Consider the following 15,035-nt stretch of genomic DNA (forward strand, 5'->3'; position numbering starts at 1 on the left):
TACAGAAATGTAGAGATGCTCATGTCTGTATTATTTTGCTTGTGCTTTCCTGTGAAGCTATTTTAATCTTCATGCTAATCCCAAATTGTTGTATTATTTTAAATAAGAAACTTTTTTTTATGTGGAATCCATGACTATTATCATCTGTGGAATATGCTGAGAATGACCTAGATAACTCAGTTGCAGGATTTAAAAGATTAAAGGTTGTAATTTTTTACTAAAGAAGACTATGATGCTCAGAGTTATTATGCTACTTTTCCAAGACCACGTGGGTGCTGTAAGCTAATGTCTTACTCTCTTTCTTATCACTGTCAGTTTTATAAAATGTGTCCCTAGAAGCTAAGGGATCACTGTCAGCCCATGGAGAGTCTGAGGTGTAATTTTCTTACCTCCCAACTCTATTTCAACAAGAACAACTCTATTCTTATCAATTTTATAAATTTGAATTCTGAACAAACTTTCCTTTAAATAAACTTTCTACGTTGTTACCTAAGTGATTCCCTTGATTCCTCTGGCTAAAATTCTGACTTTGTGTCTCAATTCCCAATTCTATATTGCCAGGCTACAAATCTTTTCTGACCTCTTCACGCCTCCCTTTCCCACCCCTCACTGTTATTTTCTAATCACAGAACCCTTTTCGTGGCACATGTAAACACGACTTGTTCAAAGCGTGTTATTTTCCATTTATTTGCATACTTGTTCATTGGGTCCCTATGTAGACTTTAAGTTACATGACAGAGGCTATTTGTTTATCTACCTTTTTCACTATCCAGGAATTAGTTCTTGTCACTCTACTTACAATTCAACTAATATTTGCTAACAACTGACAGAATGTAGGTTTCTTCAGGAGGGAAACAACCTCTCAACAGTCTTCCCTAAGATGACTCCCAACTTTAAAATTGCTAGTGGGGATGAAATAGAAACAACTGAGTGTCAGAGAATGCTACACATTGAAATATAGGCAAGATCTGGCTAAAATGCTTTTCAGGGTTGAACTATGTAATTTTGAATAAATAGTAAAAGAGAAAGGAATAATGAAAAACAAACAAAAAAACAAACCTCTTTTCATCTGTTTCTCTTTTGACTTTTGAAGGCCAAGCACTACAAAAGGTTCAATCGTAAGCAGCTCGCAGAAATTCTGTTTTCAATCTTCATCAATCTCTACTAGTATGTTCTTTAACATAACTCTATGATTTGTCCTACATCTTTCCAATCTTGCTACCGACATCTCAGTCTAGATTCCTGCCATTTCATTCCTACTGTACTGGGTTGAATAGTTTCACCTAAAATTCATGCCTTTCCGGGAACCTAAAAATGTTATTTGAAATAGAGTTGTTGCAGACGTAATTGGTTAACTTAAAGTTGTATAGAATTACGGGGGTAACCTTAATTCAATATGACTAGTGTCCTTATAAAATGAAAAGAAACACGGAGATGTTCACACAGGGAAGATGGCACATGATGATAAAGGCTCAAACTGTGGTGATTCATCTATAAGCTAAGGAATGCCAAAGATTGCTTTGAAGCCATCAGTTTGTGGTACTTTGTTTCAGCAGCCCAAGTAAACTAATACGCCTGTGTTATTAAATTGGCCTATAGTGTGTTCCTTACCTTCGGTGTCTCACTGATACTACCCTTCTTACATTCACTTCACTAGATGTAAGGCAGTATTTATCTGGAATCCACTGTGTACAAAGGACTCTGAAAATTCCTTTACATGCCTCTTTCATTAATCAATAAAATGCCACATCAAAATATGTGTAAATTACTCATGTTACCAAAAGAGATGCTAAATTTCATAATGGCTGAATTATTTGCCCAATTCACACAGCCAGAATTTGAACCAAGTTCCACTATAAAATTAAGACACATTGTCTCCCAGATTTATAGATAAATAAACCTCATTTGGAATATCATTTTGTCGCTGCTATTTCCCTGTTATCAATTTGCAGCGTTTTATTTTAATGGCCTACAGATTGATTTATCATCTTAGATAAAGCAAGATCGTTACCCTAATTCTCACTAATCCCTCACATGAGATGTCTGCTATATCCAGCTGAACTTTCCTGTGTCCTTTGTATTTGCCATGTTCATTTCCTATCCCACACCTTCATTTTTGGCAATCTTGCCAGCCTAGAAATTGGCACCACAATATTTAGCATTTAGTGTTTTATTGTGTTGAATTGTTTTACGTATTGGTTCATGTTCCATGTATAGCTTAAGTATTTTGTATTGTATTTGCATTTCTTACAACACCTAACACATTTAATTAAGTTGTTTATTAAATAAGTTATTATTGAGCTCCTATGATGTGCCAGATGCCAGAAACCATAATAGGTGCTGGGAATGCAAAGGTAAGCAAAGCAGACAGAAGCCTGCTCTATACATGCTAATAGTTGATGAGAAATATATTAATTAATTAGTAGAATTTAGCTAGTTGAAGCACGGAGTGTGTGTGTGTGTGTGTGTGTGTGTGTGTGTGTGTGTGTGTGTGTTTTCTGGAGAGGAATGATAGCCCTGGTGAGAGAGAGGAGGGAGCGAAAAGAGCAAAAATCAGGGGCTAAATCAGACAGGACTGTACAAGTTATCCTCAGGATTTCATTTATTTTAAGCTGAGACCAATGGGAGGCCTTTAAAGAGATTTAAGTTGGAGAGGAATGTGGTCAGATTTATCCTTTAAAAGATCACTCTGGCTGTAGTCAGAAATTTTTAAAAAGCACACACACAATTGGAAGAGGACAAGAGTGGATAGCAAGAGACTACTAGTATCTATATTGCAGTGGGTGTTAAATAAACAATTGCTGATAGAGTCTACAAAACTTCATAGTGTCCCCAAATGACTTATGCAGTAAATTAAAAGTCTTGATTATGACTTCCAAGGATTTATAACTTTGTCTAATTAACTTCATCCCCACCTATTAACCAGCTTATATTTTTAGCTACAAATAAACAAAAATAGTTTATCTACTCTACTTAAAATTCAAGTACCACTGATAGGCATGTGGCCTATCATCCTCACTTCTTAAAAAATGTTAAACCACATTTCTTCATTTTTAATACTAAATTTCAAAAAATCAAACCTGTCTACAACCTCTTACTGTAGTCTTTTTCATTACTCCATCAACAGAGTTCTCAAATGGTTGAGAGCTTAGTATTTGATAATATAGCTAAAACTTTATGTTCTATATGATTTTATTTTGTGTCTCATTTTCTTGAAATCTGTCTTCCTAGCTCTTTTATAACTTTGAACATGACTAAAACAAGAGATGTCTTCACTGATAATGCTACATAAAGTTGATCCTTTGCAGTTAACTTTGTTTCACAATCTGGCAATTTTCACAATCTGTAAGAATTATGTGTTTGTTTACTATTTTCTTGTATTTGTTTACTATTTTCTTATACCAGAATGTAAGCTCCATGAAAGCAGGACTTTTCCTTTTCTTATTAACTACTAACTCTTTAGGGCATAATCCAGTGTTTGGCACATGGCAGCATTCAATAAATATGTGCTAAATAACTGAATGCTAGAGAAATGAAATAATGAATGCTGAATTAGTGTATATATATATATATATATATATATAATGTATAAATATATATATGAATGAGTATATATGTATAATATATAACACATTCTTATGGTATTGAGTATGGACATGGTCTGGACTCTTTGGCTCTTTGGGTTCAAATCCTGTTTTGAACACTTAAAAATTGGGAAAACTTGGGCAAGTTATTTATCTTTCCACCTTGCTTTCCTCATTTATAAAATAGTAATAATTTTATGCCATCTCAAAGGGCAGTTATGAGAATCAAATGGGTTTACACATGCAAAGCACTTGGAATACTGTCTGGCACATTTTAAGCATTTTAAGCTTATCTTTTAATAAGAATAAACCACTATGATATCAAATTGGGATTCTATTTCTTCAAGATATTTGATATTCACAAATAAATAATATAAATATTAATACTTTCTGCTTTTCTTAACTTTCACTTTTTATTTCTAAAGAACATTTTGATTTGGCAATTATTTACAGAATTAGGAATAAAATTGAGACATCTCATCTTTCTTGGTCAAAGAAAAGGGTGTAATGACTGTGAGATGTGATGCATCAGACATTTTGTAATTGAAGGCAACAAAGGGGAATTAAACGTTGTGCAGCTCTGCTTCTCTTTCTGAAGGTATTTCTATCAAACCAATCAACATCATAAAAAAATACATAATCCAGTTTGTATTGATAACTACATTTGTGCACAAAGCAGGCTGATCAAATATTTACTCTAGAACCAGACCAATGGTTCAAATCTCGGTCTGCTGTTTGCTAGTTCCATCACCTTAGGCAAACTGCTAAGAATCTGCTTCAGTTATCTCATCTGTAAAATAGACATAAAGCCAAGACTGAGTTAAAATATTATAAAGTGCTTAGAATAAGGCCTGAGCGTATTACCAGTTAAGAGGGAGGGTACATCCCCTGTTTGACAAATATTGGCATCAGCATTTCTGCTGTGATGATGTTTGTACCTGATACACATATAACTTCAATCTGACATGACCTTCCTCAGAACGGGTCATTCAAAGCACCCATGTGACTTCCCAGAACGTATCTAACCACTTGTTTGTTTCTATTCTGATTTAAATTGGATATTATTGGCCAGGCACAGTAGCTCACGCCTGTAATCCCAGCACTGTGGGATGCTGAGGAGAGCAGATCACTTGAGGTCAGGAGTTTGAGACCAGCATAGCCACCTGCAGGGACAGGTGAAACGCTGTCTCTACCAAAAATACAAAAATTAGCCAGGTGTGGTGGTGCACACCTGTAATCCCAACTAGTTGGGAAGCTGAGGCAGAAGAATCACTTGAACCTGAGAGGCAGAGGTTGCAGTCAGTTGAGATTGTGCCACTGCACTCCAGCCTGAGCGACAGAGTGAGACTCTGTCTCAAAAATAAAATAAATAAATAAATAAGATATCCTTGTTTTATATTGATGTACATTATGTCGTAGTATAAAATTCATGAGTTTAGCACACATTTCATCATCCTATATATGTGTCTGTGGTTTCAAAACTGTTAGCACAGTGCTCTGGAAATCACTTAAGAAATACTAATTAATAAATCAAATTAAGATAATACCTCATTCTCTATAAAATATATGCTTTGGTTACTCAGGAAGAAAGTAAATAGGTCTGGTACAAATAGATCCAATATTGTATAGGTTAGAATCATAGACAAACTGGAAATAATCTTAGAAATCATTTATCCTAGACTCCGTAAGGGGTGGTAGGAAGATGACCTAAAGAAGTGAAATGAGGTGGACAAGGTCACGCATTCAGTTACTGGGGGAAATGAAATGATTAAGTCATATAAATTATGTCATCTAAATTTTAAATCATATGTGCATATATTTTAGTCCATGTTTTTCATGGATTGTTCCATTTAGAAACAGTTTGCAGCCATGACCATTAACAGAAAAGCTGCACAAAATAGGTATTCACACTTTAAAAACGCATATTGGAACTAAGTATGTGTTCTCTTTAGAAGAATCATTTTATCTGACATGCCCCACCAACTTTTAAACACCATTTACTATCTAACAACTACTAACAACTACATAAGAGTATCATATTCCACATGTCTGTATCTTCTGAGGATGGCTATTATTTAAATAGTTCCCTGTTTTTGTTCAAATGTGCATAGATATCTGGTTCCTCGTCCAACAAATACGTTTTTTGAAATTGGTTTAAGATTTGATTCTGGCAACATTTTTTCGTTATTTTTAATTTTCTATTTTCTTTGCAACGAAACATCCAACCCAATTCCAGAAAAGAATGCTGCATGTATCTACTTCTATTCAATGCGCTATTAAAGACTTCTTCAAAAAAGACAAAACAGAACACTGGCAAATTGCCATTCCTTCTCCAAACCAAAAAAAGGACAAGCACATAACCTTTCTGCCAAGTAAGGACACAGTATTCCTCACAGGGGACAGAAATAATGTTGCATCTTCCCTTATAAACTCTAAGCTCTATATAAGCCCCAGTGTACTTCAGTGCTCATCCAGATTAGTTCAAGTATGATAATCTCATGATTTGGGGAAGATTTTGGGGATAACAAACATTGACAATTTTATGTTCTGTTATGCAGTTTTAGCAGTGTTATTTTTAAAGTTATCTGAAACAAGCTTAAGCTATTTCACTTGAAAGCAGAGCTAAGTGTATTGAAATTAATGCTATCTTAATTTTAATGAAGAGAAGAAAACAATAAATTTGTTTTCCATTTTGCAGAAAATCTGCTAGTGGGTTGACATGAACATAGAAGTGTGTTCCAGCAGGGTTTAAATTACTTTGCAATATCCCTTTTACACCACTAATATTTTATATTCAGTCTATTTCTCTGACTCTATAAGGGAGAATATTAGAAATCAAGAGCAAATGCTTATTTGGATTTAGAGATGAGAGACAGAAAGTTTCTATCATGAAGAATGAAAATGAATCAACGATATGGTTTGGTTCTGTGTCCCCACCCAAATCTTATCTCAAATTGTAATCCTCATAAGCCCCATGTGTTGAGGGAGGGACCTAGTGGGTGGGGATTGGATCATGGTGGTGGTTTCCCCCATACTGTTCTCATGAGAGTGAGTTCTCATGAAATCTGACGGTATTTGACAGTTCCTCCTTTACACACTCTCTGTCTCCCCTGCCAACATTTAAAACGTGCCTGCTTCCCTTTCCGCCATGACTGTAAGTTTCCTGAGGCCTCCCCAGCCATGTGGAACTGTGCGTCAATTAAACTTCTTTCCTTTATAAATTACCAAGTCTTGGGCAGTTCTCTATAGCAGTGTGAGAATGGACTAATACAGTCAACAAGAAGTCACTCTTATTATTTTCCTAGAAAAGAAATAACAGAAACTATTGTGAAACAAAACTATTCGGATATCTCCTGGATTATTTTAAGAACATTTCAATATCTGTTGCATGAATTGTCTTCTTCACATGCAGACAGCTAATTTAAGGTATCCTGTCTTAGTGATGAGCCCGTTGAAATCTGAAAAACAATGTGCCAAAGGCCTCTTCTCTACATTGTTGAGTTCCCTGGCATATAGACCTGGCTCTAATTGATAGGCCATTGTCTCCTGTTAAACATAAACAATTTCCCTAAAAACTAACAGCAGGCAAGGTAATTCTTTGACCTTGTTGAAATAAGACAGAAATAAGACCTTTCTATAGTTATAATCAGAAAAAAAGAACACTGTTCAAATCATCAAAATGACAGAGTCTTCCACCTCAGCCAACCTTAGTGAATAGTATTTCCACACTAATTATATAGGTATATTCCATTCCCTCCACCTTCTAGAAAAAAAACTTTAAGATATCCAATCATAAAACTGCTCTAATTTTCTGACAGCACCCAATCCAGAAGAAAATTGTTTCCTTGAACCTCTCCCCAAACCATCTCATACAGCCGAATTCCTATATCAAGACTCTCCTGACACACTTTTGCTGAGATCACAGAGTCCCTCATCATATGCTGTCTCACTCATTATCACAAGTTAATAAATCTAACTTTGTTTAACAGAAATTGTGTTCCTGAAAATCTTTGGCTGGAGGCAACAGAAAGTAAGATATTTAAGAAAATAAATACCATACTTTATCAACTGGGCATATACATACAGTGAAGTGTCAAAAGATAGTAATTTTGACATGACTTTTAGTCATTTGAGTTATAATTAAGTAGTCATTTAAGTCATTTAATTAATAGTAAGTGATATTTTCCTTTCCTCCTAACAGTTCTAGCAGTTTGGTTTTTAGCTCCATCGCTTCATTTTATACACACATGCACACACACACACACATGCACACACACACATGCACACACACACACACACATTATTACATGATGTCCATACCCCCCATGCTCTCTGGACATCAAATAATAAAACCCTTTACGGGTTCTGTGCTCTAGTTATTACAATACAAAAGGAGGTCAGGTCTTCAGGTTATGTGAGGCAAAGGGGTCACACAGTTAAAGGCAATTGTGATTTATGCTTTATATAAAGCATGTCCTTACATCTGCAGCAGTCTCTTTTAGGATGAGACTTTGTGAAGTTAAATATACTTGTTTCCAAATACAGCATTTATTGTAAAAGTAGCGTAACCATAAAAGATGACCTGAAACACATTACAGGCCTTTTAAATACATTTCTTAAAAATAATGAGTCATTATGTAATCAACTCAGTCTTCAATAGAAAATGTGCTAATAACAGAAAATAATGAATAACATAATTATTAAATCCCATTATGCTAAGAAAATCTTCCACATAGAAAGTGAATTTCCCTAATACATTGATATTAGAAAAGCCAAGTATCCTGGATAATTGGCTTAAACACCATAACATAACTTCTATATTAAATTAGCAAATGCATATTGTGGCTATACTCTAGTTGCCTGGTTATTTTGAATGACACAAGCCAGACCTCAACAAAACTTTTACTTTCTCTTGGCCCAGCGAACACAGCACATTTTAGAAACTATAAAGAATACACTGAGCTGTGATAAATCTATCAATGTACGGTTACTACTTTGTAGATCTTTGGGAAATGAAGCAATAAGAAGCTTAAAGCTCCAAGTTATAATTAGGAGGCATATTGAGAAAATGAGATGACCCATCATATTGCTAAAACTGAAAATCACTTTGACTAAATGTTTAAAGAACAATTGGATTTATATACCATTAAATATAATCTATTCGATAATACCAGCTTAGAACATTGCCTGGCACTTAATAAGAATACAATGGATTTTAGCTGTTGTTATTGTTGTTTTGATTTTTCAAAAATGGATCATTCTTTGGAGTAAGGCAGACCTATTTTGAATTCCAACTAGCCTTTCTTCTTATTAGTTCTCTGGTTTTATGTAGGTTATCTGTTTTTTCACTCAGTTTGTTCATTATTAAAATGAAGATAATAATACTTACCCCATAGGGTTATTATGAAAATTAGCAATAATACATGGAAAGCACCTAGCACAGTGCTCAGCATATTAAATTTTCAATAAATGGTTGTTACCACTAATATAGTGATGGTTATACAAAGTCACTGCAAAAAGAACACTCGGTTAAATTTATTTTGGATAATTTATCTTTTAGGGGGTCATTAGGACTGAATATTATTATTAATTATAAACCAAACTCATCTTGACTCTACAGCAGATATGAAAAAATGTAGTTCTTACTTTAGGAAACCATAATTATAGCAACTCAAAGAGAGACAAAAACATTTCCTCAAATGAGAAAAATATATGATATCTGAGATAAAGTGCCTCAGCATTTACGCCTGTCCTATTTTTTCATTGCAGAGAGCTTTCATTTTGCAAAGCTTTTTTATGAATGTTATTTTTGATCATAAAAGACTTTATGAAGGTGATGTTTTATAAAAGACAGATGGCTGCCTGGATCTCATAAAGGAAGTTAGGTTAGAGAGAGAAAATTTTTCACACATTTTTTTCTTCTCTTTTCAAGTACATTAAAAATATATTAATAAATAAAACTTAAATGATCAATGTGACCTTAAGAAAATACACAAAAATATTGAACTGTCAACTTTATAAAATAAATATACAATTCTTGAGATAATCACTTCTGAATTATTAAGCAAGGGATATCAGAAGTAACTATCAAGTCTAAGAGGATATAAAGAAAACTGGGTGGGTGAGTAAATCACTCAAAGATTAGGTATACTCAACCAACTTAAAATCAGTGTTAAGCTTATAATGAATTATATACTCAGTTTATTTATCAAAAATTCCAAATAATTTGACCATTTTTTTACTATTATGAGACTTCATTTTGACATTGAGCCTATAGCTCAAATTAGGATTAACAGGCATATCTTCTTGTTTTCGTTAAGGAGGATGTGATTTAGAATTACACAATTAGTAATTCTAAAATGATAATTTTAAAAGTTGTTACTAACACAGCTCAAATAAATACAAACAACTTTTTAAAGAGTCTAAACACACACTTCCCACTGTAATACTAAAATACAATCAATTAAAAAAATATAAAAAGGATAAGAACAAGAAATGTGTATCCTCAAAAAACACTCACTTAATAAACTCACAAGGTTTATAAAATAATACACCATATTGTAGTTAAGTTTTCAAAAGTTTGGTAAGAAGAGTAAGTGTAATCACAGAGGTGATGGCAGTGATCACCATGAGTTCAAATTATTAAGAAGTGGTGGATATGGGACTTAACATAAAAAGACTTAAATAACTGAAGATGAGTTAAGAAACCAAGAGTAGTTATGACGAAGACAAAGATGTGATTTAAGAATGGAAGTTCAGGAGGCAGTGAGAAAACCAACCTGACTGAAGTTGTGTAGGGACTGGAGAGTAAGAATCAGTGAACTGGATTATAGGGTAGCTTTAAAATTAGATTTACTGTAGGCCTCATGCATTCTTGAAAAGGCAGGTAAGGATGAAAGCAGTGCTTTAGAAAAATTATCCTATTAGGGCTAGATAAATTGAAAGTATCAGTCAATTTTTAACAAGAACTCTGGCTATGCTCCCAAACTTCAAGTTTATTTTAAAATTTGGGTGGAATCTCCATAGCTGTTGATTCAAACATTAGCCTTCATTAGGCTCTGGCATTTTTTTTGCACCTTATTATAAAATATAATGAATGAATGTCCTATTTGAAAAATCTAAAATGTAAGATAAGATATGGTATGGAAACAGATATTTACTGAACATCTGCTCTGCCAGGCATTATGCTAACTGTATATTATCAATTATCTCCAATTCTCAAAATGTCTCCTCAATGTAAAGCTGATAATAGTAACAATTACAATATTTCTACAGCTAAGCTATATAAAATTGTCCATAGGACTTTTTGACCAAAAGTTTAATTGGTTCAACCTAATATATGCCAGTAACTAGAGTAAATTATACATATATAATATGACATTTAATCCTCTCAGCAATTCTATAATATTGTTTTATAGCTGAGGAAAGTAGAGGTCAAAGTGTAGCTTGTCCAAGGTCAAATAGAAAATAAAGGGCTAAATGAATATTTGATCTGTTGTTTGTTTATTTATTTATTTATTTATTTATTTTGAGATAGAGTTCCACTCTTGTTGTCCAGGCTGGAGTGCAATGGCACCATCTTGGCTCACTGCAACCTCCGCCTCCCAGGTTCAAGAGATTCTCCTGCCTCAACCACCTGAGTAGCTGGGATTACAGGGATGAGCCACCATGCCTGGCTAATTTTGTATTTTTAGTAGAGACACGGTTTCACTATGTGGATCAGGCTGGTCTCGAACTCCTGACCTCAGGTAATCCTCCTGCCTTGGTCTCCCAAAGTGCTGGGATTATACGCATGAGCCACTGCACCTGACCTTGACCTGCTTTATTTTTAAGCAATTCCATTTCTATCACACATGTCTCAAAACTCACTTGCAAAAGTCAAGTGAAACATTTTGAAATGAGGATATATGTTTATATATTCATATATGTGTATGTTTAAATCCACATTAAGATTTTGTGTTTATGTGTAGATATCTATTATCCACATATTTTATATGAATGTGCACATTCTGTCTCATACACACACACACACACAAACACACAACACTGACATCCTTTCCTTTGATAATATTTTCCCCTTGAAATGTCTCCTAAATTTTATAAAAATTTTATACTTCCTGTAGGATTATCTTGAGGATATTTATAGTTCTTCAATGAATAGTCCTTTCTTTATGATTGCAAGCAGTACATAAAAAGATAAAAAAATATTTAAGTAGAAATCCTTGTGGAGATAAAAAGTACATAATATAGTTTGGCAGCTAATTCATTTTTTTATCTTAATGATAATGTATTAGCTCCTGAGTTATGATTATCTATCAAAGTAATAATTCCATTGTTTCAGCTGTAGGCTATATCTACAAACTGCCAGCATTAATGATCAACTCAGTAGGAAAGGCAAAAAAAAATTTTTTTTTAAAAAACACCCCAAATAAAAGTTGTCTGACTGAATACGCAACTTTCCAGATGAGATCAGCACATTCAGGGTGGTATGGCCGTAGACTGAACCCCTGACTTTTCAATTGGTTATGTTGGATTGCATATCAGTCTGGATGGCAGTGGATCACTACAGAGAAACTAATTAGATACCATCTAATTTACTGATAAGTGCTCAAATTAAGCAACTCAAACATTTTATGATCAACTTCTGACTAGATACAATGTGCTTTAAAAGTCTTTGAACACAATCACAGTTGATTTACTATATTTTTCATGGAATACAAGCTTTAAGTATTAAATATTTAGCTACTTTATATTAAAAAGGTGAAACGCTAAGTCATACATTATGTAAAGGGTAAAGCACCTGTCCATCCTCACATTTTCATATAATTTTTGCAAGCTTAATTTAGTAGATTATTGGTCTTGTGACATGCCCATGGAATTAGTCTAAGTTATATGAGGCAGAATGTGTTTTAATGAGACTATGGTCATAGCAGATAAAAGGATGTATCATTATAGATAAATAACCATTTTATTATTAATAATGGAACACAATTGATTAAGGATTTAAAAAGAAAATAAAGAAGAGAAACACCTCTGTGAAACCTTCTGAATGTCTTTTCAAAAAGTTAAGCTTATGAATACAGAGCCCAGAACAAAGGACCCTAAAATTGAGACTACACATAAATTATTCCACAGCAGTAAAAGCTATGAACTTAATGATCTGGAATAGTCACTTAAAACTGTAAGATTCTAGAATAGACATAGTTTTGAAACAAGAATATAAATGAATGAGTAATGTGATCCAAAGCATAAAGATACTGAATTACTGAATGCTAATTTTAGAAAGGTTCACAGCAGGTTGAATAGATTAAACATTTTGTATAGGAAAAAAAAATCTATTGATGTCTCAAAATTACATGCAATAAAGTATGAACAGCTGGTTCTCTTGTATTGGTTTTCATGCAAAAATGATTATTTTCCACTGGGTAATTACTGACTGATTTATCTCCTATATCCATTTGCTCACATGTTAATGTCCCTGAATACTTAGAAGAGGTCATCTTTTGCAAGGAAATGTGTTTGAAATGCTAAAGTTGCTGCGATTATACAATTTCTAAATTTAATACCTTTTCAATCATTGGTTAAATATATATTACATTCCATTTTTTCCAGGACAAATTAAACAGTACCAAATGAAACAGGAACTCTCAGATAATACCAACCGTGATAACTGAGCACAAAAAAGCCACTTGTTGTGAAATCACTGTGGAATTTGATTAGAATCTGATTTGAAGTACTGTAGACTGATTCCAAAGCGGTATTGCCACTAAACTGACCGATCTGAGGTGAATTTTGGTCTGGTCCATCCCTATGAGACAAGGATTGGGAAAGAAGGAGAGATCGAGATTGATTTTGGAAGTAGTTTTGAACCAAGTTTAATAAGGGTATTGCATATATTTATATTCTAACATATCAATAATAAAGATGCAGGAAGCTAACCAATGAGTGCAAATAATATATATTAATAATAATCTATGTAGGTGACCACATATTTTTAAATGTAAAGTATAAAAACAGATTACATTTTTGACCTAAATGGAATGCACTCATATTAGTTATAATTAATACATTGTCTTTGTTTTTTTAGCAAAACTCTAGTGCTTTTAAACGCTTGAGGTTTGCCCCCTTTTATTTTCTTCAGCCATAGTCTTGAGAATCACAGACTGTTAAAGTTACAACTCTTAGAACTCAGATGAACAAATTATCAGTTGTTAATTATTAATTCAGATACTTTCTTTAATATATTTGTATTTATTTATTTATTTGTTTAGAGACAGGGTCTCACTCCATTGCCTATGCTGGAGTGCAGTAGGATGATCACAGCTCACTGCACCCTTGAACTCCCAGACTCAAGGGATCCTCTCACTTAGCCTCCTGAACAGCTGGGACCACAGGCGCATGCCACCATGTCTGGCTAATTTTTTATTTTTTCTAGAGACAGGGTCTCATTACGTTTCCCAGGCTGGTATTGAACTCTTGGGATGAAGTGATGCTCCCGCTGTGGCCTCCCAAAGTGCTGGGATTGCAGATGTGAGCCACTGAACCCAGCCTTAATATATTTTTAAATAAAGATGTTTCAATTGACAAGACTGTAATACAATTAATTTTTATGACAGGAATCCACTACTTATATTAAATAATTATAATTTCTTAAATTCCACTGACTTTTGTTAATGGAGAACTTCCATATCGTAAACTTAGTCTGTTAACTCCCTGTTTTAGCACATTAATTTAATAGTATCTTTAAATCTTGTTTTCACCTATGAAGTCTTTATTCCACAATGTTTACCTAGTTCGTGGCGCAAATAAGCCAAAATCTATTTCTCTTGTGTGTGAAATTCTACAAGACACATACTGTCAGGCTCAGTTACTCACCTCAATTCAAATATCAGATGACAATTTGTAACAGAGTATTGTGATATATTTTTATTTCAACCTTGTTTTACTGTATACATAGTTGAATAAATCAATAGCAATAGTCCCGACTTACCATACAGTAATGAAATCATATATTGGTTCTGTTTGAAGGACAGTAAAATTGATGTAGATGCCATTCCCAGGGGGTACTCTTACAAGCCAAAAACAATCTTGAAAGTTTGGATATTCATCAGGATACCCAGGAGAATAAATGGTGCCATTCATTGCAGTTATATTCCCACCACAAAGAGCTATGGAAAACATAACAAAACAAAATAATATTTAAAAATAACAATAAACTGACTATGGAGAAAAAGGCAAACATTTCAAGTATCTTAAGCATTATGAAACACATTTATGCTTTGTTTTTACTTCAGTTGAGGTATATATAATGAAGTTGGCAACAGTGCACAAAATACAGTCAACTTTATATTTCCACATGAGTTATGCTAAATAATTATTAATGATCACTAGATTAGTAAATTACATTGTCTTCTCTATTATTTAAATATTTTATATCAATGCAAAGACTTT

General features: G+C 33.6%; 1 protein-coding gene across 3 annotated transcripts in view; it reads right to left on the bottom strand.

Annotated features, from left to right (window-relative positions):
- Positions 1-15,035, bottom strand: part of CSMD3 (CUB and Sushi multiple domains 3) — a 1,308,251-nt gene that overhangs the window by 95,470 nt on the left and 1,197,746 nt on the right. For all 3 annotated transcript variants that reach the window (XM_030937706.1, XM_030937708.1, XM_030937707.1), the window contains 2 exons: positions 14,575-14,752; positions 13,247-13,392 (listed from right to left, as the gene is read on the bottom strand). In XM_030937706.1, the coding sequence (XP_030793566.1) occupies positions 13,247-13,392; positions 14,575-14,752 (324 nt within the window). The remainder of the gene's footprint in view (positions 1-13,246; positions 13,393-14,574; positions 14,753-15,035) is intronic.

Source organism: Rhinopithecus roxellana, chromosome 9 (genome assembly GCF_007565055.1).
Source record: "Rhinopithecus roxellana isolate Shanxi Qingling chromosome 9, ASM756505v1, whole genome shotgun sequence".
Taxonomy (NCBI): Eukaryota; Metazoa; Chordata; class Mammalia; order Primates; family Cercopithecidae; genus Rhinopithecus; species Rhinopithecus roxellana.